Genomic DNA, 26859 nt, shown 5'->3' with positions numbered 1-26859 from the left:
CACTTTCCACGTCCGATAATATACCTTACTGGAAGTAGACTTTCTAGCTTTGAGCAGCGTCGGAATCAGCGATGCAGATAAGCCCCTATCCTTCAACACCTGGCTTTTAATAGCCAGGCCGTTAAAGCCAGCGATGGTAAAGCAGGGTGGCAGATCGACCCTTGGAATAGCAGATCCTCCCTAAGAGGCAGTCGCCAGGGGGGAGTCTGCGACCAGGCGTACCAGGGCCAACGAGGCCAGACAGGGGTCGCTAGAATGACCGGAATTCCTTTGCCCTCGTCCCTGCGCGGCAGAAGCTTCAGCGGAGGAAAGGCGTAGATCAGACGATACTGGCCCCACGGAGCGACCAGAGAGTTTGCCAGAGGGTCCCGAGACCTGGCCACCAAGCTCTGCACCTTCCTGTTGATTCGGGATGATATCAGAACTACCTCTGGAGATCCCCAGCTTAGAGAGATCTGTTGAAATACCTCCTGATGGAGCGACCACTCCAATATCCAATACTTGACGACTGAGGCAATCTGCCTGCCAGTTGTCCACCCCTGGAATGTGAACGGCTGAGATGGCCAGGACGAAACACTCTGCCCACCGTAGAATGCCAGCTAACACACTTCTTGTTCCTCTCTGGTGGTTGACATAGGCCACTGCCGTGGCATTGTCTGACTGGATCCGTATCAGGAGCCCCTAAAGTCGATCTGTCAATGATCCAGACAGAGTCTGATCGCCCGGAGTTCCAAGATGTTGATAGGTAGCCTGGATTCCTCCAGCGTCCAGTGACTCAGGCCCAGGGACTCCTCCCCACCTGGACAGCCTGGCATCGGTGGTGACCACCGCCCAGTACAGCGGGAGAAAGGATTTTCCCTGCCGAAGAGCCGGGGAACAAAGCCACCAGATCAAGGACCCTTTGGTTTCTTGACTCAGCCGAATCTAACTGTTTAGAGACAGAGAACATTTGTCCCATTTTAACAAGATCTCCCTTTGTAGGGGTCTCGTATGGAACTAAGCGAACAGGACCGCCTTGAACGTAGACACCATCAGGCCCAGTACCCGCATGCAAGTCCACAGGGAGACCCACTTTGCTGGACAGCAGCAAGCAGGCTGCCGCCTGTAATTTCTGGAGTTCTTCCTGCGGAAGGACCACTCTGGCCCACACGGAATCCAGAGTCAGACCCAGATACACCAATTTCCGTACTGGAATCAAGGCAGACTTTTGGTAATTTATCAACCACCCAAAATCTGCCAGAGTCTGAACAGTGATCTCCATGTTACCCCTCAGGGCTGCTGGGGACTCTGCTCACAGCAGAATGTCGTCCAGGTAGCCTAGAACAGCAATTACTCGCTGGCACAGCAGCGCCAGAACCCGGGGCCAACACTTTGGTGAAGATCTGAGGACCAGAGGTGAGACCAAAGGGTAACGCCGCAAACTGATAATGCTCCTCTCCCACAGCTGGTGCTGTGCACAAAACGGAATGTGCAGGTAGGCATCCTTGATGTCGATGGAGGCAAGAAAGTCACCCTGATGAAGAGATGCCACCATGGAGCAAATGGACTCCATTCTGAACTTCTGCACATAGCAGTTCAGGACCTTGAGGTCCAGAACAGGACGTACCGTACCATCTTTTTTGGGGATCGAAAATTGGTTTGAATAAAAGCCCTGGAAACGTTCTGACACCGGAACAATCACCCCTTGGAGCAACAGACCTTGCACCGCGCCCCGAAGGGCTAACAAGCGGTCCGGAGACAGATGCAGATTGGACGGAAAAAATCTGCTTGGGGAACAAGTCTGGAACTCGATCTTGTAAACAGACAATCACTTTGTGGACCCACTTGTCGTTTATCAGGGAGGTCCACTGGCCCGAAAACTAGCGAAGACGTCCCCCCACCCAGACTGTGGGTGAGGGCGCCCATTCATGCCGAAGGAGCCTTATCTGGGGGTCTGGAAAAGCCTGCTCTCGGTTTGCCTGACCAGGACAGCTTGGGACCTCCCGAGGGGGGCATGAAAGACTTCATGCCTTTGTCAGTGGACCCTGAGGGACGAAAAAAAAAAAACTTGTGTGCAGAGAAGGGCCACGCTTGCGACTTGGCTCCTTCCCCTTTGACTGTGGAAGAAAAGTACTCCCCCCCCCCCCGTGACACTCTTAATAATATCATCCAGAGTGGCCCCAAACAAACGATCGCCTTGAAAGGACAGATCAGCTAGGGCCTTTTTAGAGGTTTGGTCTGCAGTCCAACACTTCAGCCACAATACCCATCGAAAGCACTACCGCTGAAACAGATAGCTTAGAAAGCAAGGGAGCTGCGTCCAAAGAGGCATCGCAGACAAACTGCAGCCCCTGGACCAGTTGGTCCACTAAATCTGTGAAGGCAGGAGGAAACTGGTCACGGCGCAACAGCTTCGCCCATTCTGTCAGCGTTTGCGACACCAGAGCAATAGCCAAAACCGGCCGAAGCGCCGAACCCGGAATAGAGAATACAGTGCGGCTCAGAGACACTGCCTTCCTGTCAGCCGGGTCTTTAGGCCGGAGAGTCCTCAACCAGAAGCAGAGGTTTTGTTCAACCTGAGAAACTGGGGGATCCACCACAGGTGGAGTTGTCCATTTTTTGAGCAGACTCTCTTCAAAGGGATAATGCACAGCAAAATACTTTGGGATCACAAAGGGGCGTTTTGGACGCTCCCATTCTTTATAGACAAACTTGTCAAAAAAGGAGGGATAAGGGAACACTTTTGCTGTGCGAGGCGGCTTGTGGTGCCAAAGGGGAATGGCACCTCCACCGCAGCCATGGCTGCATCCTCCATTTTTAAAGTTTCCCACACACAAGCAGAATCATCTTCACTGTCTGAAAGATCTAGGAGCGCGGCCGCAGACCCCGCAGGGTGGGCCCCGTCCATGGCAACCAAATCAGATTCAGGATCTGAAGAAACAGATGAAGCAGGGTAAGCTAGGGGACGCTTCTTGCTAGTCCGCTGCCCAAGAGCCATCTCCACCCGGGACACAAAGGACTCCAGTGAATCAACGGATGACTGGGACCCAGAGGAACCTGCAGCCTATGACAGGGGGTTAGGTGGAGAAACATGCTCCTGAGACTCTAAAAAGAGAGAAAAAAAAAAAAAAAGAGCCCCACACAAAGAGTGACCACTACAATGGGACCCCCCCCCCCACACCGGTAGTGGTACCGGTCCGCCAGGACACCCCACCTGCAGCAGAGAGAGGAGGGCGTAGCTCTTGCTGCCCAAGATGTAGACCTGCACACATGTTGGGTCCAAAGGAGAAGAAAACACATGAGTCAGCGCCGGGTTAAAAGGAGGAGTTTCCGCCTGCCAAAAACACCATCCTGAGCCACACAGTAATGGCCGCCGTTGCCTGAGCCAAAATCCACCATATCATGGCCGCCAAGCTACACAAACATAGGAAGTCAGGCACTAGGGAAAAGGACGCCGGCTACAGCAAAGTTGCCACCGGCCGTGCTACACGAGACTACCAAAGATGCAGGAGAACCCTGTAGCCTCCCAGGGTGAAAACGAGAGAGAGCAAGAGCGAGAGAGAGAGAGAGAGAGAGAGAGAGAGAGAGAGAGAGAGAGAGAGAGAGAGAGAGAGAGAGAGAGAGCATACGGGCACCAGACCCAGTTCCTCCCACCCCCCCATAAGCACAGCACCTAGGCGGTTTAACCAAGGGAACTCCAGGGCCAGGAAAGGAGGGTGCAGGGACAGAGGGGACCCGCAGGACCAACCGACCCGTGGAGGGGCCCGCGTCCGCCACAAAAACCCCCTAAGGGGACAGGGGGGCGTTTACTCACCATACCAGGACCAAGCGGGCACCGCTCCAGACAGAACCTCCTCGCCACCGAAGTGGGGGGGGGGCTGTCGGCTATGAGGGGTGCTGCGACTTGAGCCATGACCCGGTCGTATGTGACCTTGTGAGACGTTTAATACGCATGGCCAGCCTCCGTACAGTGGGGCTATGTCGCAGCCGACCTAACGCATAGCTGCAGTCTGCACGTGCTCGCAGGCCAGAATGGGGTGCCCACTGGATCGAATGTTCAGCCCATCAGTTGATTGTAGATCTCACCAGGGAAAAAAAACTACAGAAATTTTTTTTTTTTTTTTTACATTGCCAGGACAAGAGATCCCAGCAGGGAACTAGGTCCTGACTAGGCAGAAAAAAACCTGAAGGCCTATAGCAGAGAGGGGGGGGGGTGTATATCACCTAGGACTGCCCATGGGCATAGCCAAGTCTTTTTTATGCCCATGGTCCTACTCCTGTAGGGGGCGATATAACCCTATGGCTCAGAATAAAGAAGGCTGTGTGTCAATGAACGAATGAGAAATACCTTATTTACAGAGCCGCTGGGCGCTCATGTGATCCGCCAGAGCTCTTCTTTCCTATTCCGAGCACTGCAGAGGGAGGGGCTAACGTCAGCTGGGAGGAGAGGAGAAGATCTCCAGCGGGTCACGTGAGGGCCCAACGGCGCTGTGAATAAGGTACTTTCCACAGGGAGAGACACTGCACACTATATAATCTTTTTACAGAATGGATTACATGATTTTACAAGGACACTGTTTTTTTTTTTTTTTTTTTTTTTAAAGTGTATATTTTCCCAAAATATTTGCATGTGCAAAACCGCTGTGCAAATACTGAGTGAAAAACTGCAACGATCGCCATTTTATGCCCTAGGGTCTGCTAAGAAAAAAAATTAAAAAAAAAATAAAAAATAAACTAAAATGTATAATGTTTGGGTATTAGAAGTAATTTTCTAGCAAAAAAAAATACAGATTCAAACTTGTAAAAGGTGTTAGAAAAAGCCTGGTCGGCAAGTGATAAGAAAAAACAAAAAAAACAAAAAACCTGTGAGTAATCAGCAGCAAATCTAGGTTAACAATTATTCACATCTATTTGTGAATCTAGTAAATGTCCCTGGACAGTAAGTAATCACTTCAGGTCTGAACTAGAAAAGAACTCAACTTACCTGAATGGAATCAAACCCGCAATACTCCCTAGCGAGCTCTAACAGGGGAACCAGTGCTTGCAGTAAGAGGGTGGTACCACATGTCTTCAAAATGAAACGTCTCTTGGAGACAAACATGCTACTCTCACTGTATATATAAAAAAAAAAAAAAAAAGTTAAGACTTTATGCAGTTGAGAGCAATAAGAAAATACACATTTACTAAGTGGTAAGAGCCAAGGTACACTGGACAGACTAGAGTCCCCTTATATGCTGACTTGGGCATAAAATTCAAATTGCAGGGCAAACAGGATCACCTGATGCAGACCACCGCAATCCTACTTTCCTTTTTGCTCTTCTGCTGCTCCACTCAGCTATCAGAGAAAGAAAAGCAAAGACTTATGTGAGCTACAAGTCATCAAAGATTTAGCTCACATAGGGCTATAAACTACTGTGTTCCTTCATACCCAGAGTTAAAATTCTAAACATAACTTCCCAGCTCCTCAAACATTACAGAAAAAAAGGAAGCCAAGCAGGATTTTCCAGTCCTGGAGTTTTCAGAAAAGTGCATTTAAAAAAAGGCAAGCAGCAAATTTAAATATATTTTTTAAAGTTATACTATGTGAATGGGAACATGTAACAAATATAAAGTAGAGGGTTATCCCAAATGGCTATAAAGTGGAAATACACCAAGTATGAGCCTAGTGACAAGGAAATTTCCTACACAGAGCCATCTGTCTTGGCAAAAGGTTGCAGGTGAAAGTCAAATCAGGGACTTTATACTGGGGTATTGAGGCAACACAAGATACATCAGAGATTCCCCCAATTCCTCAAACACAAAAAAACTTTAAGGCCTCATGCACACTGGACATTACACGTTATAAAAACGACAGTAGCTTTGCAGTGAGTTTTTCAAAGTTTTCGAGATAGCGTTTTTACGCGTTAGCGTTTTTTATTTAAGAAAAAAAAATAATTTTTTTTTTCTTCAGTGGATCAAACAACGTTAACGCTGGTGGGCCATGTTTGAGCATTTATCAGCTTTTGTGGTCAGAAAAACAGCTCCTGAGCGCGATTTTAGGACGTTCAGACAACAGCCCAAAAAACGCCACTGCTGATAAACGTCCATTTGTGCATGGACACATAGGATAACAAAGGGGCGTTTACGGGCTGTTAAAAAAAAAAAAAAAAAAAAAAAAAAAAGCCGTTTATGAGCTTCAGTGTGCATGGAGCCTTAATGTTTTTACGTAAATTATGTAAACTGAATTTCTGTCACACTGGTCATTTTAGAAGTTAACTACCAAGCTAATCAAAATAAACTTTTGTAACATAATTACCTGAGTACATAAGCTTCCTGCTTGTCAGTTTTTGTCACACTTATGATCAGACAATGAACATTCTCCAAAAGTTTGTCCCACTCAAACCTGAAACAGAAAACATAGCAAATATATTACCATAGGGGAAACCAGTATTCAAACCACAACATAACTTTAAATCAAGATGGATTTGATTTAAATCACTAGTGAATAGGCTTGATTTAAATCAGAATTTTTAAAGAGCAACTGTCATCTGTCCCTCAGCGGCTCCTCCTCTGATCTGCTGTTGACCAACCGACAGTCCTATTCACTTTAATGGAACGACTGGTGATGCGGCAGTGTTGGTGAGGGACGTGACGGCAACAGGTGGAGTGGATGCCTGCTAACGGCGCTGCCATGATGGATCTGAAATGGCAGGTGCTCTTTAAATGTAAGGACTTATTCTTGCTGGTAGTTAGAATCTTTATTATTTGCAAACAAAATGAAGGTTTCCCATTTAGAATAAGCTGTCAGCTTAGTAAAACAGCGATATCCGAACCGATTTTAGGTAATAGGTAATCACACATAGTTGGATAACTACTCAAATTCTTTACTTTAATTAAAACATTGTCAGTGCATGTTATCTCAGCTTGCAGAGCTTGGATCCATAGTTTACCAAAAATGTAAGTATTGCAGAATATACAGCCTCATGCTACATGACAAAGCTCCATTTCATGCTGAATAAACTAAATTAGTAATGTATCTTGAATAGAAAACCCATCTTTAGATAGATACTTCAAAAGCATTTTATTAAAAAAAAGTTGATAAAAAAAATTTAAAAATCTGATTTAAAATGAAAAAAAAAAAAAAAAAAAAAAAAATCAGACTTTGATTTGTTTAAAAAATTGTTTTTTATCCACCCTGCTTTAAATGCACAAAGCTTCATTCAGTAACTGCAACACACAGCATGGGAAACTGAATCAAAGCCTTGCCGCTAGGATCCACAGGAATTTACAGAGTTCTGCATAATTTAGTTGATAAACCAAAAGTGAGAAATTAGTTAAAGCAGACCTTGCCCCTCCCCATCAACTGTCTCCCATTGCCTTCTTACACTCTCATACAGTTGGACATTTATGACTTTTGGAGGGGAAAAAAAAAAAAAAAAAAAAGGCATGACAAACTATAGGACCCTTATCCTAATATTTTGTTGTACAACCTTTAGGCTGGCCATACATGGATCGAAATTTGGCCAGTTCAGCAGAGACCAGATGAACTTCAATACACGTTTGGGTAGGCTGGTGGTACAGAAAGTCTATTGATTGACTTCTGTACAATCTGTCTGTTGGAAACTTTCCGCACGATCAGAGCTGCTGGCTATAGCCAGCAGTGCTGAGCAATGTATTCTGATGGCAGAGAAGTCACCCCACAGTCAGAATACAATAGCTCAGTGGAAGTAATTCAATAATACTGGATGGGGAAATTGAGGCATTTTATTTTTTTATTTAACCCACTGAACAGAAAAAAAAAAAAAAAAAGACTAATATGGGGCTGCATTAAGCAGGCCATACGTTATGCAATTTTCTTTCCTTCAACCACAAGTTAAAGGAAAGAAAATTGCTCTATTTTGGGGATGAGCCAAACCCCCCCCCCCCCCCCCCGGTTCGCACCAGAACCTGCGAATGGACCAAAAGTTTGCGCAAACTTTAGAAACCTATTAAAGTCTATGGGACTCGAACGTTCAAAATCAAAAGTGCTAATTTTAAAGGCTAATATGCATGGTATTGTCCTAAAAAGGGTTTGGGGACCCGGGTCCTGCCCCAGGGGACATGTATCAATGCAAAAAAAAAAAGTTTTAAAAATAGCCGTTTTTTTCGGGAGCAGTGATTTTAATGATGCTTAAATTGAAAAAAAGTGAAATATTCCTTTAAATATTGTACCTGGGTGGTATCTATAGTATGCCTGTAAAGTGGCACGTGTTTCCCGTGCTTAGAACAGTCCCTGCACAAAATGACATTTTTAAAGGAATAAAAGTCATTTAAAACTGCTTGCGGCTTTAATGTAATGTCGGGTCCCGGCAATATGGATGAATATCAGTGAGACAAACAGCATGGGTACCCCCCCCCCCCAGTCGATTACCAGGCCCTTTGGGTCTTGTATGGATATTAAGGGGAACCCCGCACCCAAATTAAAAAAAGGAAAGGCGTGGGGCCCCCAGGCCCTATATACTCTGAACAGCAGTACACAGGCGGTGCAAACAAGACAGGGACTGTAGGTTTGTTGTTAAGTAGAATCTGTTTGTAATTTTGAACTGGTACGTTTTCAAAGTGTAGCTCCAGAGTGTAGCTCCAGCCAAAAAAAAATAAATTTTTAAGCTTTTTGTAAAACATAGGGAAAGGTTATCATCCCTGTAACATTGGTTTTGCTGTCTGTGCACCTCTTCAGAAGATTTCACCTCACTTTCTGTCCCAATGACAAATGTTTTTTTGAAAATTTGGGGTTTTTAGTGAAAAAAGGATTGGTGATAAAGCATCAGTGGAGAGGAGACACGTTTTTCCCATATTAACTCTTACAGGAGAGAATTTCCCTTTCTAGGAGTAGATTTCATCTCACTTCCTGTTGTCTCCTTCAGTTTGCAAGTAGGAGTTGTTTGTAAGTTAGATGTTTGAAAGTAGGGGCCTTTTCTGTCCCTGTTGAATAGGGGCAGAAAAATTGGGCCTTAGGCACTGGTGCCACAACACAGATGCTATAGTTGGAGCGCAGGAATGAGCCCTGCTGCAATGTATTGCATCAAAAATTTTAATTATACGCTCCTGTTAAACAGGGGCTGAAAATTTGAGCCTTGGGCACTGGTGGCGGTGCCCAGAACCAAAAATGTTCTTACAAGCTATCAGCATGATCATTGAGGAAGAGGATAATCACTCAGCATCAGCATAGGCAGTCTTGAAAGGATCTGACATTTCAAAAAAAATTATTCGGTTACATCAGCATTAGGTGCTTGGTAGCTGGTGGTGATCCAAGACCGATTCATTTTTATGAAGGTCAGACGATCGACCTAGTCGGTGGACAGGCAGACCCTGTGATCCGTTACAAAGCCTCCAGCAGCACTGAATGTGCGTTCCAAAAGAATGCTGGATGCAGGACAGGCCAGTAGCTCAATTGCATACTGTGCAAGCTCTGGCCAGTGATCCATCCTCAACACCCAGTAACCCAGAGGATTTTTGGTGGGAAAGGTGTCCAAGGCAGATTTTGCCCCTAGGTATTTCTGCACCATGTAAAACAGACGCTAGCGATGGTTGCTGGAACCGACCCTACCTTGGGGCTGCGGACTAAAAAAAATTGTTTGAACGCATCGGTCAGACGGCCACCTTCTCCATCGCTCCTTCTTTGACCGACCAAAGCCTCAGCAACACATTGTCCAGGAACAGGAGTTAGTAACCTCCCAAGCCTCTGGGAACGCTTTGCACAGACCTTTCTGCAAGGCCTCCCAAAGAGGTTATATCCTCTGCGACAGCTAGATAAGGTCGGCAACCTTACCCTTGTAACGTGGATCAAGGAGGGTTGCCAGCCAGTATTGATCTCTCGCCTTGATACCACGAATACGAGGATCCTTCCGTAGGCTTTGCAGGATCAGGGAGGTCATGCAGTGTAGGTTTGCTGAGGCATTCGGTCCAGAGTCCCCTGGGTCACTGAGGACGACATGATCCGCAGCCACGTACAAGTCCATGGGTTTCTTGGGACTGTAAATGATCCCTTGAAGACTGCTGCTGATGTTGAGTGCCAGGCTCCACCTCCACGCTGACACAATCCTCCTCCTCCTCTGTGATCTGCGGGCACGCAGGAACACTGTCTGGATAAAGGGGGCCTTGAGAGCTAACAAAGTCCTCTTCCTGTCTTTGTTCTGCCTCAAGTGCCCTGTCCATTATTCCACACAGTGTGTGCTCCAACAGGTGGACAAGAGGGACAGTGTCACTGATGCATGCACTGTCACTGCTCACCATCCTCGTGGCCTCAAATGGCGATCGGACAGTGCATGCATCCCTGATCATGGCCCACTGGTGTGAGGAAAAAAAAACAAGCTCCCCTGACCCTGTCCTGGTGCCACAGTCGCACAGGTACTCATTGATGGCCCTCTGCTGCGTGTGCAGCTGCCGCAGCATGGTCAGCGTCGAGTTCCACCTGGTGGGCATGTCACAGATTAGGCGGTTCTTGGGCAGGTTAAATTCTTTTTGGAGATCAGCCAGCCGAGCACTGGCATTATATGACCGGCGGAAATGCACACAGACTTTCCTGGCCTGCCTCAGGACATCCTGTAAGCCCGGGTACCTGCCCAAGAACCGCTGCACCACCAAGTTAAGGACGTGAGCCAAACGGCACATGGGTCAGTTGTCCCTGTCGGAGGGCGGAGAGGAGGTTGGTGCCATTGTCGCAAACCACTATTCTTGCCTTAAGTTGGCGTGGCGTTAACCACCTCTGAGCCTGCCCCTGCAGAGCTGACAAAATCTCTGCCCCAGTGTGGCTCCTGTCCCCCAAGCACACCAGCTCAAGCACCGCGTACTACGTACCCCCTTGAACGCCTACTGGTTCCAAGGACAAAGCACAGGAAGAGGCCATGGAGGAAGAAGAAGAGGAGGGGATGGAGGAGAGAGGTGTGTCAGAATCACCAGTAGTAGCATTTTGGAGGCGTGGTGGCGGAACAACCTCCAACACTACTGGACCTTGTCCTGCATTCTTCCCAGCTGCCAGCAGAGTCACCCAATGCGTCGTGAAAGATAGGCAATGTCCCTGTCCATGCCTGCTGGACCATGAGTCATTGGTAATATGCACCTTACCGCTGACCGCCCTGTCCAGCGAGGCCAAGACATTGCCTTCCACATGCAGGTAGAGAGCCGTAATCGCCTTCCGTGAGAAAAAGTGGCGTTTGGGAACCTGCCACTGATGAACTGCACATTCCACAAACTCACGGAAGGGGGCAGAGTCTACCAACTGAAAAGGCAGCTGTTCTAGCAATTTAGCCAATGGGACGGGTGAGCTGTCTATCAAAGTGGGGAGGGGCTGTATGTGACGGCGCGCAGCGGGGAACACACAGCTATTGAAATGAAAGCTGTGATGTTCCCGACACTGTAATCAAACAGGCGGCGGCGGCTCTCCTCTCCCTTCACTGGCTGCAATGGGGACACTGGCTGCACTACTGGGGACATTGGCTGCAATGGGGACACTGGACAGGTGATGATCTGTCTATCAAAGTGCCCGGACAAGTGGGAGGGGCTATATGTATGTGACGGCGTGCAGTGGGGAACACACAGCTATTGAAATGAAAGCTGTGATGTTCCCGGTGCTGTAATAAAACAGGCGGCTGCTGTCCTCTCTTCTACAATATAGGAAGCCCCCCTGATAGGCGCCGCCCCTTTCGGTATCTGCAAAAATTCTTTCGGCTTTTTGCCGAAAGGGTCATTTTCAGCTGATATGTTTCAGTGGCCGAAATTTCGGTGCATCCCTACTTTTATAGTACAGTGTGCCCCTATAGCAAAGTAAAAACCTTCTGCCTTTAGAACCACTTACTTCCTGCCCAAGACTACATGTCAGATGAGGCTTTGCTGCTCACACATTCACAAGTTCTCAGGCACTTGAAATGTATGTATGGTGTACCGAGCTGTATGTGTGCTGCACTGTGTTTTCTGACATGTATGGACGGTGTACTGAGCTGTGTTCTGCACTGCATTTCCTGATATGTAAACAAATAATGTATTCTGCATGCAGGCCAACTAATTACAATTACTACTAATAAACTATTTTCATAACCGATTAGTTGTTGATCAATGAGTTGTTTCGGCCCTAGTCTGATATTTTGTTCTTAGCCATTCTTGGTTGCTTTTATCAGTGCCATTCTGTTGGATGAACTGCACCTGAGAGACCTTTCAGACACTGGACAGAAGTTTCACTCTAGAATTAACTTTATAGTCTTTAAATTTCATTCTACAGACTCAAGGCATCCAAGCTATGCACAGCAAAGCAGCTCCAAAACAAACAAGCCTCCTCTATGTTTCACAGTGGGTATAGTGTTCATGTCTTAAAGATTATTTTTTGTCTGAACATAAAGCTGATTGGACTTGACTAAACCCCAGCTTTGTGTCGTCTATCCAAAAGGACATTCTCCAAGAAGCATAGTGGCTTATCAGTATGTATTTTTGCAAACTTCAGTCTGCTTTTTTATGTTTCTTTCAACAATGGAGTCTTTAAAGAGGAAGTAAACCCTAATGGGTTTTACTTCCTCTTTGTTTCCCTGCAAAGGTAAAGCATAATGGGCTACTATGCATCGCATAGTAGCCCATTATGTGTCACTTACCTGATACAGGAGCCTGCAATGTCACCGCTGTCCCTTCTTCCACGAAGCGTCCATCTTCTTTTCGAGTATCGCGGCTCCGGCGCTGATTGCCCGGAGCCGCTATGACGTCACTACCGCGCATGTGCCACCACTAATGGCATGATCGCCATTAAAGACGACACGCTCAGTGCGCCGTTGTCTACGGCGCATGCGCTGTAGACATCGGTGCCTGTCTTTTGGAAATATCTCCTAAACCATCTAGGTTTAGGAGATATTTCTTGCACCTACAGGTAAGCCTTAAGCTAGGCTTACCTGTAGGTAAAAGTGGTCTGTAAGTGTTTACAACCACTTTAAGCCCACTGTCACTTAAGCAACAGATGTTGCAATCAGACACTGATGCATCTTGATATTCAGCTTGAATCTAAAGTTATCTCTTGGTTGTCCCTTCCCGTCATCTTTCTGTTCAGTTTGGAGCAAATTTTGCTTTGGAGTTCAGTCTGGCTACAACATTGCCCGATACTCAAACATGCCACAAGTCTATCTCCTACTCCCAGCACACATCACTATAGACAATGCTACAACCTTGCATCCCATTCTGCCCCCCAAGATGTGAATCTCCGCTTTGGTCACTAGATAAAGCTTTTCAAATATGTGATTTGAAGCATTTATACTTGCAGGGGGCCGTAAACAGGTGGCTGAGCTACCTTTTTACCATTCCAGCCAGATGGGGCTGAATACTTGCAGTGACCATGATGCTTTACTTCCCAGCAAAAACGATACCCTGCCTGCCGAACACAACCCATTCAAGTGCATGGGTTGCAGAGTGGTGGTGCAGGCTCTTATGAGTTAAAACAGGTGGTGAAAATGTGAGATATCACCACACGATCGCTCTTCAGTGGGAAAACACTACAAGCCCCAATAGAAACACCCTAGAGATCCTTGGATTCTTGAATTCATACAATTCCCTTCTCCCAAGAGAAGTCAAGTTTAATGCCAATAACTATTTTTGGCTGTAAAGCCTGCCAGGGTAGTTTTGTTTAATGAGTACTTTACATCTCAGAAGACGAACTAAACTACAAAATATTTTCATATATACTGCACGATTATGTGAATGTATACTGCTGTTTTCCACATCTGGAGGTCTTGAAGCATCTTCCTGTGATCAGCTCCTCTCCCTTGCATAGAAATCCATGAACATGTGTTTTGTTAAGTAATTTGGTGCCAGTGAATATCAGATACCAATGGAAACTAAAAAGATCAACGACAGACAGACAACCTTTTGACGAGGTAAACAGAAGACCCGGCGGCTGCATACAATGGAGAATCCTGCATTATCACATCCTGCACACTCAGTACAAGACCCACTACAGGGATTTGCTTTTAGCCCACATTCACATTGGGCCAATTTGGCATGTGATTTGACATGTCAGACCACATGCCAAATTGGCAGCTATTGCCGGCAATGGCACCATCCGAAATCGGTACGGCAATACTTTTGGCAACATCTGTGCATGAACCCGCACACAGATGTCTGTTAAACCGCCCCCGAAGTTGGACTGCATTGCCGGTTTGAAATCAGCTGAACTCGCAAGATTTCTAACCTGCAGCAGTGTAAACCTGGGCTTATAGTGGTGAGATACTGCCAGTCTCTCTAACCAAACTAAAGTCTATACCCACGCTTTTAGTACTGAAGACTGATAAGCGGCCATACATTATACAATTTTCCTTTAGATTTACCAAAGCCATATATTATGGAGGTCAAACCTAAACTTTCAATTTGTATGCAATCAGGCAGGCCTTTCTACTACATAGTTTAAGGTAAATCTTAAAGAAATTGAAGAAAATTGTATCATGTATATGGCCAGCTTTCCCTATATGAAACATCTGAAACACTTGCTTTGATCATAGAAAACAATCAGTGCTCAATATGCACTGAAGCTTTCCTGTTGTCACACAACCCTGTCCAATTACACATCCAGAAGCAAAAAAGTCTTCCTAAAGGGTAAAAACGTCTTCCAACCGTCAGAAATGTTCATATCTACACACCAACTCCCCAACTTGCTATAGACCAGGCAGGAAGAAGTCAACAGTACAAGGGGTGCTATAATGTGTCAGGAATGTCACAATTTATTTTGGGGAGGGGGGGCATTTCTGGATAAAAGCACAAGCAGGCTAATTTTTCACCTATTTAACCCAAGAAACTATGGTGACAAGAATGGCAATGAACCATTTTGTAGGGTATCTTATCCAGGATAAAAAAAAACAAAAAACGAACCATTAGGCAGATCTTGAATCCATACAACATGAATGAATTGCACAAGATTTATTCGTTTTTCAACTAAGGGCAGAGCGCATAAGGTGCACTTAGATCTGCTCTGTTTTAACATTAACGGCAGACTACAGGTATATAGTTTTATATAACAGATCCATGGGGATAGCAGCTTAAATGTCCTTTGATGTGGTGGCTGCATTTATTCCTTGACAGGTCTTTCCTTACCAATTGTACAGTATTAACCACTTAAGGACCGAGCCTCTTTTTGACACTTGTTAAAATCTTTTTTTGATAGAAAATTACTTAGAACCCCCAAACATTGATATATTGTTTTCCAACACCCTAGAGAATAAAGTGGCAGTTGTTGCAATACTTTGTCACACCGTATTTGCACAGCGGCACTTTTTTTTGGGGGGGGGGGGGCAAAAAAATACACTTTTGAATTTAAAAAAAAAAAAAAAAAAAAAAAAACAGCCCAATTTTTTTTTTTTATTTTGTGAAACATAGTTACCCTGAGTAAATTGATACCAAACATGTCACGCTTCAAAATTGCGCCCGCTCGTGCAATGGTGACAAACTTTTATCCTTAAAAATCTCCATAGGCGATGTTTAAAAATTTCTACAGGTTACCAGTTTTGCGTTACAGAGGAGGTATAGGGCTAGAATTATTGCTCTCGCTCTAATGATCGCAGCAATACCTCACATGTGTGGTTTGAACACAGTTTTTATATGTGGGCGCCACTTACGTGTGCGTTCGCTTCTGTGCGCGAGCTCGTTGGGACGGGGCACTTTAAAAAAAATTTCTTATTTTACTTATTTAGACACTGCCTTTTTTAAAAAAAAATAACAATTTTGGGTCATTTTTATTCCTATTACGAGGAATGTAAACATCCCTTTTAATAGAAAAAGAGCATGACAGGACCTCTTAAATATGAGATCTGGCGTCAAAAAGACCCTAGATCTCATATTTACACTAAACTGCAATAAGAAATAAAAAATAAATTCTCCTTTCAGAGCTATGAGCGGAAGTGACGTTTGGACGTAGTTTCCGCCCTCCCATGCTATGGAGCCGAGCGGAGGCCATCTTCCCCTCACTCGTCAGCCAGGCATCCACGGGAAAGGCTGCGATAGTTTTCGCCTCTACCGGCGAGTCCAGTAAGCGGCAGGGACAACCAAAGCGCGGCAGGGAGGTGGGCACCTCTTGCCACTTATGAAAGTGATTTTGCGGCAAATCCGCCACGGAGACCACTTTGATCCGAAAGAGAAATGCAATGCGTTCCCGAAGATACCAAAGTTATGGCAGCTAGCTGCTGCCATAACCTCGGTATTTAGCGCCAAAGTACCGACATACGGGTACGTCGTTTTGCGTGAAGTGGTTAAAGTGGTTGTAAACCTTTACATATAACAAAGTGAAGAGGCTGGTTCCCGAGCCCCGCTGCCTGCGTTTATAGACAGACAGCTGCTGGCGTCAACAGTTCCTCCACCTTGCTGAAGTCAATCAACTCATGGGGACCACGGTGTACGAGAAGTTCACCTCATAGTTGGTGAGGTTGAAAAAAAAAAAAGACAAGTCCAACCTGTGTTTGTGTGCTTTTATGTCAATATTACATTGTATATCCCTGTATGTTATGGTTGTTTAGGTGCCTAATAGTTTTTTGAAATGATCAATGCTACCCGCTGAAACCACTGCTTGTGGAAGAGAATTCTACATCCTTACTGCTCTTACAGTAAAGAAACCTCTACGCAGTTTAAGGTTAAACCTCTTCTCTTCTATTAGTGAATGTCTGCATGTCTTTAAATTCCCTTTCGTGGAAAGTTTTATCCCTATTGTGGGGTCATCAGTATGGTATTTGTACATTGAAATCATATCCCCTCTCAAGCGTCTTTTCTCTAGAGAGAATAAGTTCAGTGCTTGTAATCTTTCCTAATAACCAAGATCCTCCAGTCCGTTTATTAGCTTTGTTGCCCCTCTCTGGACTCTCTCCAGTTCATCCCAAGGACTGGTGTCCATAACTGGTGGGCATTCTCCAGGTGTGGCCAGACCAGAGTATTGTAGAGTGGGAGAATTATTGTTTTATCTCTGGAGTTCATCCCCTTTTTAATGCATGCCAGTATTCTGTTGGCTTTGCTTGCAGCAGCTTAGCATTGCATGCCATTGCTGAGCCTGTCATCTATTAGGACCCCCAGGTCTTTTTCTATCCTAGATTCCCCCAGAGGTTCTCCCCCTAGTGAGTAGATTGCATTCAGATTTTTGTCACCCAAATGCATTTTACATTTTTCTACATTAAACCTCATTTGCCATGTAGTTGCCCACCCCATTAATTTGTTCAGATCTTCTCGCAAGGTTTCCACATCCTGCAGAAAAGTTGCCCTGCTAGGTATTGTCCCCAAATACTGGAGATTGAGCGGTTTATCCCATCCTCCAGGTCGTTTATAAAAAAATTAAATAGGACCTCCATCCTGAACGAAATTGTGAAAAGTGTGGAAACCATGGGCCACTCATAATGCTGTTCTGCAACTGGACCACTTTTTACTTTCAACCGGAGGTGATTTATGATATGCACGTTGTGGCTATGTGATGCTCTGCCACAGCACCCCTCCTTACCCTCTCCCCCTACCCCCTCACTTTCCTCTGCTTTTTATTTTTTGGGGGCTTCATGGCCTTTGTTTGCTAGTTTGTTCAGGGGGCGAATACTGCCTTCTCCATAATTGTGTCGGGCAGCCCCAATCAGCTGAGATGCAGACCCTGCAAGTTCATAAAGTCCTATGCGCAGCTGAATATCTGAAGCTCGGTCATGTGGCCTTTTTGGCTGTTATAGTATAAATAGCCATCTTTTCTTGCACTGCTCTCATTATTGACCCACTGGCCCATATTGTATGTTTTTTTTATTTAGGCATTACCTGTTGTATTGAGATCTCGTGCTGTACATTTTTTCTAAAAATCTCAATAAATACATTTTAAAAGACACAGACAGCTTGGCTCAGCCCCGACCTCCACGCCACTGGGGCATTGTATTCTGACACTGACAGGGTACACTGATCAGTGGTTGTAGCAGCTGACAAGAGATTTCCAGTACGTCCCTTGAACAGAAGTCAATCACACAATCGACTTCTGCTGAAGCAGGCGAATTGCGATCAGTCTATGGCCAGCTTTATCCAGTGTTTCAGAATACTATTCTGCCTACCATAACTAAAGACTGGGGGCAGGGAGACAAGGTAAAAAAATCAAGTTAGACTTACCGGTAACTTGTTTTCCATGAGTCTTTCAGGACAGCACCTTGAGAGAGCGTGGCTCCACCCACTTGACAGGAAACACACCTCCACCAAACTTTAAAAGGAGGCTCCTTCCCACTTATCATCAGTAGTAGTAGTAGAGAACCTCCGGCCCAAGCTGGAACACATAATCAGAATATGGTTAGTCACAGCATAGTAATTTAATACAATAAGGGCGGGTTGCTGCTGTCCTGAAAGACTCATGGAAAACAAGTTACCGGTAAGTCTAACTTGATTTTTCCCTTATCGTCTTTCAGGACAGCACCTTGAGAGGATAACAGAGACTTACCCACTTAGGGAGGGACCACAGCCTGCAGGACCTTTCTGCCAAAAGCCTGTTCACTGGCTGACAGAAGATCCAGTCTGTAATGACGGACAAACGTAAGGTAACTTGACCACGTAGCCGCCCTACAAATCTGATCTGGGGTGGCACCAGCCATTTCTGCCCATGTAGAGGCCTGAGCCCTGGTAGAATGTGCTTTAATTCCCAGCGGGGGAGATAACCCCGACTGAGCGTAGGCTGCTAGAATAGCTGATTTAAGCCATCTAGCTATAGACCCCTTAGAAGCTTGTTGGCCCTTCCTTTTACCTGAAAAAAGTATAAATAGAGAATCCGAGGATCTAAAGTTACTTGTTACCTCCAGATACTGTAATAAAGTCCTTCTTACATCCAAATTGTGGAATTTGCCTTCTTTTTCCCCCGAAGGGTTAGAGCAAAAGGTTGGCAGGATGATTTCCTGCGACCTATTGTGTGCTGACGCTACCTTTGGCAAAAAACCTGGATCGGTTTTAAGTATAATCCTATCTGTGTAGATGGTTAAAAAGGGTCTCTTAACAGATAGGGCGTGCAGCTCACCAATTCTCCTTGCTGACGTTATTGCAACTAAGAACAAGGTCTTAAGAGTAAGATTCCTTAGAGAGATTCCTTGTAGTGGTTCAAAAGGTTCCTTTGTAAGGGCTTGCAGGACCACTGATAGATCCCAATTGGGAAAGTGCTTAGCCGGAGCTGGTCTAGATCTGGTAAGTGCCTTGAAAAATCTTATAACCAAGGGCTCAGAAGAGATTGGTCTTTCTAGAAATACTCCCAAAGCAGCTACTTGAACTTTAAGGGTGCTGACTGACAATCCCTTGTCTGCCCCTTCTTGAAGAAATTCCAAAATTGACACTAAATTTTTAACTTTTCTCTTAGTCAAATGACAAAAAGAGTTGAAGACCTTCCAATATTTAGCATAGATTTTTCTGGTCACTATTTTCCTACTGGAAAGTAAGGTAGTTACCAAGGGTTGTGACAGACCTTTGTTTCTTAACAACTGCTCCTCAGAAACCAGGCCGTGAGGCTTAGACTGGCCACTCCCGGATGCTGTATTGGACCCTGTAGGAGCAGGTCCTGCCGGAGAGGCAGCCGCCAAAATGGTTTGACTGCCATCTGTAGAATGGTGGAAAACCATGCCCTTTTTGGCCAAAATGGAGTAATTAGGATTACTTCCACCTTCTCCCTCTGTATCTTCCTTAACACCAACGGGATAAGTTGGAAAGGAGGAAATGCGTAACCCAGATGGAAGTTCCAGAGCTGGATTAACGCATCTGTCCCCTGGGCCTTGTCGTTTCTGTGAATAGAGAAAAATACTGGGAGTTGTGTATTTTCCTGTGATGCAAATAGGTCTATTTGCGGTTGACCCCAGGCCCTGGTAATCATTGCAAAGATTTCCGGATTCAGGCTCCATTCTGATTCCTGAATCCGCCTTCTGCTTAGATAATCTGCCACTACATTTAAGGTGCCTTTGAGGTGGACTGCTGATAAGGACCGAACATGCTTTTCTGCCCAAACCAGGATCTTTGAAGCTAGCAACTGAAGTGTTTTGCTTCTTGTACCCCCCTGTTTGTTTAGGTAGGCTATGGTAGTGGCGTTGTCTGAGAGGACTCGGACATGAGAACCTTGAAGGATGGGAGAGAAGGCATCTAAAGCTAAGGCGACTGCTTTTAGTTCCCTCCAATTTGAGGACCTCCTTGCCTCTGTCCGAGACCACATTCCTTGCGCGAAGTCTTGGTCTAAGTGAGCTCCCCAACCCCATACACTGGCATCTGTCGTTACCACTTTTTCTATTGGAAATGACCAGAGCAGGCCTTCTGACAGATTCTCCTGTCTTCTCCACCACCAAAGTGATCTCTTGACTTTGGTGGGTATCTTTACCTTTGCTTCCAGAGATTCTGACCTGTGATTCCATATTCTCAGGAGAAAGCTCTGGAGAGGCCTGAAATGTAACCTTGCCCATTGAATGGCTGGTATGGTTGCTGTTAGGGTTCCTAGGGATGACATCACTTGTCGGACTGATAATTGCTGGCTTGCCTGCAAGGACGCTACCACCTTCAGGACTTTCCCCTTCTTCTCTTCTGGGAGAAAAATCTTTTGTTCCCTTGAACAAATCTGATACCCCAGGAATAGTATTTTCTGGGCTGGAACGAAATTTGACTTCTGCAGATTTATGATCCAACCCAGGGTTTCTAGATGACCTCGGGTCCTTCCGAGGTTGTCTAGCAGTCTTTCCCTGGAGGGGGCAAAAAGGAGTAGGTCGTCCAAGTACGGAATTACCGCAATCCCCTGCATGCGAAGAGGAGCAAGCGCTTCTGCCATTATTTTTGTGAAAATTCGTGGGGCAGAAGACAGGCCAAAGGGGAGGGCCCTGAATTGCAAGTGCAGAACCTCTTTTCCCAAATTTATCGCCAATCTTAGGAATTTTTGGGACTGCGGGGCTATAGGGATATGCAGATAGGCATCTCGAAGGTCTATTGATGCCATAAAGCATTCCCTCGTCAATAGATTCTTGACTGTGAAGATGGAGTCCATACGAAACCTTTTGTATTGGACTGATCTGTTCAGCGGTTTCAGTTTTAGGATTAACCGAAAATCTCCGGATGGTTTCTTTATCAGGAATATACGGGAATAAAATCCCTGATAAAGCTCCCCCTGAGGGACGTAAGTCATAACCCCCTGATCTATCAGATCCTTTAATAGGCTCTTCATTGCCAGGGATTTTGTTACATCTCTTGGAAGATTTGTCACCAAGTACCTTTCTAGGGGGAGATCTGAAAATTCTATATTGTAACCCTGGGCTAGCATATTCAGGATGTACTGGTTTTCTGTTATGCTTGCCCAATAGGGGAGAAAGTCTTGTAGTCTTCCCCCTACTTGTAACCGACTGTCATTGCGTCTTGCTGGCTGACGCAGGAGGATGGAAAAGGACATTTCCTCTGCCCTTACCCCTCTGCCCTGACCAGCTTTTCTTTTTCTCTTGAGACTTGTTCTGTTCCTGAGCCCTTTGAGGACGAAAAAACCGTTTGACTGGTTGTTTCTTCTTTTTGACAGGAAAAGATTTCTTTTTATCTGCAGTCCTGTCCAGAACTGAATCCAAATCAGGGCCGAACAGTAAGTCTCCTAGAAAAGGGACCCCGCATAATTTGTTTTTAGATGCTGTGTCCCCTTGCCAAGTCTTTAGCCATAAAGCCCGTCTAACCGAATTAGCAAGGGCTGCCGCCTTAGCTGTCATCCTGATAGACTCTGCTGAGGCATCAGAGACATAGGCTACGGCTGCTGAGAGGGTAGAAAAGGAGTCAAGGATCTCTTGTTTAGGGGAATCTGCTATTATATGAGCTTTAAGCTGATTTACCCAATACTCCAAGTTCCGGGAGATGCAAGTAGTTGCCATTGCTGGCTTAAGGTTGCCCATAATGGATTGCCAAGTCCGCTTGAGCTGTTGATCCATTTTTTTATCCATGGGGTCTTTTAAGATCCCCATGTCCTCAAATGCTAGATCAGTAGATCTTGACACCTGAGAAAAGGCTGCATCAAGTTTTGGAACCTTATTCCAAAGAGCTGCTGGGTCTTCATCAAAAGGGAACCTTCTCTTATGAGCCCTAGAGAAAAATGGTTTCCTATCAGGGTCAGCCCATTCTTTTCTGATTGTTTCAGAAATCACTGCATGGACTGGAAAGGTACGGGACTTAGACTCACTAAGCCCTGCATACATCTTGTCATGTAAAGACATCTCCTTATGCTCTTCCTCAAGGCCTAGAGTAGCATAAATAGCCTTTAAAAGGCCATCCACCTGATCCAAAGACAATTTATACTTGGAAGACATATTTTCCAGCTCATCACTATCCTCATTCGATTCATTAGAATGGGATGGGGAAAGCCCTTCCCGGTTCAGAGGACCCATTTCCGCCTCTACTGCCGGGACTAACAGTGAGCCTTGTGAGGACTGTGAGGTAGTGGGCTGACTTGCAGATGGATAGGTGAGTGAGGATCTGAAGGATTGAATGGTAGCATCCAATTCCTTTTTGGCAGATGCGATTAGATCACTGCATGCGGAAGTGGTTTCTTCCCTCACCAAGGAGTCAATACATGCTTGACATAAAGCCTTTTTCCAGCCTTCATTTAACTTAATTTTGCATGAAGGGCATCTCTTTCTAATCCCAGGGTCAGAGCTCTTGGCCTGCCATGATAAGGGAAAAACAGAGAGAGAAAAAAGACAAACCATCTTTTAGAGTCAGCCTGATTACTCAAGGTTGCTCACCACAGGTGCACAGTGAGAAAAGCTATCAGACTCATGTGCCCTGACAGGCCCCTCCGCCACCAGGGGGAAAAAATACCCTCAAACTTCACTAACATTTAGAGAGAAGAGGGCTAGAGAGAGACCCCACAGTAAAGCTGAGCAGAAACTACAGTCTGCTCCTTACCTGGGCCTTGCTGGTGCCTGTGCCTGTTCCACTCGCTGCGGTTCCTGAATCCATGCTGAGGCAGCAGCGTGATGCTTGTGGCGAAAACGCCGGTTCCGGACTCCAATAGCACCTGTGCGCCGGACCGGAACCGGCAATAAATAGGCACCAGACCTATTCCTCCCTCCTCCCCCTGTGCTTCCGGCGGAAATGACGCCTGGCGCCTGCTCCATGGATGCCGCCCCACTTCCGGATACCTCACATCCGGCGGATGCAGTCCTCTGACTGCCCTTCCAAGATGGCGGCGGCGTCAGGGAAAAAAACATGTGCAGGCAAGAAAAAACAAACAGAAATGCCTGACATGCCCGACGCCTCCGCCTGGGAGCAGCAATACCCGGAGCAGTCCTGGCTCTCCCCGAGCACTGACGAGGGAGAAGGAGCCCATCCACCCGGCACCCGTAAGCCTGTGGAAAATGGGAGGAATCGGCTCTCCTGAGGTAGGTAAAAATAGTGGAGTAGGGAGCCTGTTCTCTCAGGACAGAACCTTGAGAGCTCCAAACTCCCACATGTGTTCCCGCCGGAGGAAACACATAAACTGATGATAAGTGGGAAGGAGCCTCCTTTTAAAGTTTGGTGGAGGTGTGTTTCCTGTCAAGTGGGTGGAGCCACGCTCTCTCAAGGTGCTGTCCTGAAAGACGATAAGGGAAAACACAAAATGAAGCTGTCAAAACAGTAACAGGCATTTTTTTTTTAAAGCAACTGTTGGCAGTCAGTAAAAACAATCTTAGTAATTGTTCCTTAAAGCAACCATGTCAGGTCAGCACTAAAAAAAAAAAAAAAAAAAAAAAAAACAGCTGCAGCTGTCCCCACAAAGGAATAGAGATGGGGCAATTCACACCTTTCAAGTGTAGTGCGTTGTGTGCATTACCACATTGCATGTCACATGCATTATAGCATATTGCAGTGCCATTTATTCTTCGTAGAATCCCAACACAGCTCACGCTGCATCAGAAAAAAATTTAAGTGTTTTTTTCTCATGTTAGTGTTCACTCATTAATGTAATAGACAAAGTCTAGTGCGAATAGGTCCTAAATACTTATCTCTCCTGCTGGCTCTTCTACTGAACACTGCTCAGCTTTAGACTGTACATTTTCCTGTGAAGTCTGCTGAAAAAACAGACACCATATAGAGTAGTAGCCAACAGCTCGTAGACCTCCACAATACTACTATGTTCTGTATTGAAATTAGGATCAGCAGGACTACTGAGCGGGTCAGGAGATTTTCTGTTTAGGCTTCTCAGTAAACTTCACAAATCTATTGCTCTACAATGAACAGGAGAAAGGGCGTTTTCCATTCTACACTACTGTGCCACTGTGTGGACCTTCAGAGCACATGCCCCGGGGCTGCATGCTCTGAAAATCTCCTAAACAAGTTTAGGAGATATTCACAGTACCTAAAATGTAAGTCTTATTATAGGCTTACCTGTAGGTACAAGTAGTGTAACGGTTTACTACCACTTTAACCACTTCAATACAGGGCACTCCCCCCCCCCCCCCTTCCTGCCCAGGCCAATTTTCAGCTTTGTTGTATTTTGAATGACAATTACGCGGTCATGCAACACTGTACCCAAATAATTTTTTTTTATCATTTTCTTCCCACAAAATAGAGCTTTCTTTTGGTGGTATCTGATCACCACTGGGGTTTTTATTTTTTGCGCTGCAAATGAGAGACCGAAAATTTTGAAAAAAAAAAAGTCTGTTACAAAAAATGTAAATAAGTATGTTTTTTCCATCACTGATGAGGTTGCACTGACTGGCACTGATGAGGCATTACTGATGAGGCACTTATATGCAGCACTGATCAGGAGGTAGGCCATATTGGGCATTGATTGGCATCCCTGGTGGTCCTGGGTGGGCACCTCCCAATGGGTCTGTGCTGATAATCAATGCGCAGAAACCCCCCACCCCATCAGGAGAGCAGCTGATCGGCTCTCCTCTACTCGTGCCTGTCAGTGCAAGTAGAGGAAAAGCTGATACACGGCTTTTCCTGTTTACACCGTGATCAGCTGTGATTGGACACAGATGATCTTGTGGTAAAGAGCCTAAGTCAGAGGCGCTGTACCAAGATTGGAGATGCGGTGTGTCAGACTGACACCCAATCAGGATAACAACCACTTTCCGGCCGTCATTTTGCATACGGCTGGCAGGAAGTGGTTTAAGATTATTGATAAACGCTATGTCAGCTATACTCTTACAGTACTGCCACCTAAAACTAGACAAGAAACTGACTATAGATGGCCCATTTTGATCAGCCAGTGTGCTGATGGGGAAAACCCCCAAAAAACAATGGATTCCTTCATCCACACAAGCGAAGTGGATAGAGGAATCCTCCTGGCTGATCAAGAAATGTTTTTCAACAAGCCCGAATGACAGAAGTCAATTAGATCAAATGCTGTTAAGTGGGAGTTGCCACACATGCATCAAAATTTGACTGGCTCCTGCTGAACCAGCAACTTTCATTCCATCTATCCAATCCGGCTTGACAGGTAATGCTGATTTTATCCTGCATAAACACCCACTGTGAGCAGGCAACTTTACTGCAGGAGAGACATGCTTATCTCTTCTGCAATGACACAAACCAACCTACAAACTTACAGTTTTCTACTGAATGAACACTAAGCAGCGCATGCAAATGCGTGCATTCTCCGCACACTTGGGCTGCGCTGGAATGACTGACTCCCATACACATGCAAGAGATGATGTCATCCCCCACCAGCCAACCAAGAGGCCAAAAACCACCAGGGAAATTAACAGAGGCTAGCAAGGGATGTAACTGCTGCATCACTGGAAGGTGGAGACGAGTATACTAGGGAGATAGTTCCACATTAAATTGATCAGCAGATGTTTGTGGAAAGTAACTTGTTTGTTCACAGAGGTTCTTTTCTAAACAAAGAATTTCCATGGAGATAAATATTTGTGAAAATCTTCCAGTGTATTTGCCTGCATTTTTTAAAAACCTCTAATATCTATTGACAACTCTATTCAATTGTCCTCAAGCAAAATATACTATGCATACAAAGAAACGCGATTAGCCTGACATCAAAACCCGATTCGCATTCAGCAGCTTCTACCAGGTGTTCATTTACATGGTGCAATGCCCTGAAATAGAGAAGTCTTTATATGAAAGCTGAACTTTAGTCAAGCCTATTCATATACAGCTGACATATTTGCAAACTGTTTAAAGTGACAAACTTTTTTTTTTTTTTTAAACCAAAAGGGAATCTGTACTTTCTACAACCCCAATTCCAAGAAAGTTAGGACGTTGTGTAAAATCTACATAAAACAGAATGCAATGATTTGCAAATCTCCTAAACCATATTTTATTCACAAGAGAAAATATAAAACATCAAATGTTTAACCACTTCCGGACCGGAAGGGTATGGAGGGCATCTCCATACCATTGCTGGGCAGAAGCGACGTCAAAATGTCCCTTCCGCCCAAACACAAATCTTTCACTTGCGCAAACAAGCCAGGTGCTATGTTATAGCCAGAAAACTTAACGCGACGGGTCGTGTCCACAAGCCTATACGCCTCTGTTCTTTTGGAGGAAATATTACCGGCAACCCAACCAAAGTTTCTGTAGCCTTTGCCGACTTTACTTTATATAGTAAGCCTTCTCGGTTTCCTGTTGACCTGGCAGACTCCTTTCGCGACCTTCATCTCTCCCCCTCCGCCCTTTCCTCTGCGGCACACAACCCTCAAAGCAAACATTTCCAAAGCTGAAGTAGCCCAGGCCATCAAAGGCATCTGGCTCTCAAAGGCCCCAGGCGGCTTCTCTGGCACGTACTACTGTAAGTTCTCTTCTCTCTTGCTCCCCCACTTGGCGGCCTACTTCAATAACATGAAACAGGGAGCACAGCCTGCTCCTGACTCCTTGCAAGCTCATATTTCTAGGATTCCTAAGACCGAAGAGAATGTCAGTGAACCTCAGGCCTTTTGCTCTATTTCTTTGCTAAAATGAAGACGTGAAACTCCTGGGCAAGATCTT

At 45.5% G+C, this 26859-nt stretch overlaps 1 protein-coding gene across 1 annotated transcript in view; it reads right to left on the bottom strand.

Annotated features, from left to right (window-relative positions):
* The window catches only part of AMD1 (adenosylmethionine decarboxylase 1), a 67712-nt gene that overhangs the window by 22627 nt on the left and 18226 nt on the right, over nt 1–26859 (bottom strand). The window contains exons 2-3 of the mRNA XM_073627087.1: nt 6275–6361; nt 4964–5090 (exon numbers count right to left, since the gene is read on the bottom strand). Coding sequence (XP_073483188.1) covers nt 4964–5090; nt 6275–6361 — 214 coding nt within the window. The remainder of the gene's footprint in view (nt 1–4963; nt 5091–6274; nt 6362–26859) is intronic.

Source organism: Aquarana catesbeiana, linkage group LG04, assembly GCF_042186555.1.
Source record: "Aquarana catesbeiana isolate 2022-GZ linkage group LG04, ASM4218655v1, whole genome shotgun sequence".
Taxonomy (NCBI): domain Eukaryota; kingdom Metazoa; phylum Chordata; class Amphibia; order Anura; family Ranidae; genus Aquarana; species Aquarana catesbeiana.
This window is presented reverse-complemented; position numbering and strand designations above follow the sequence as displayed.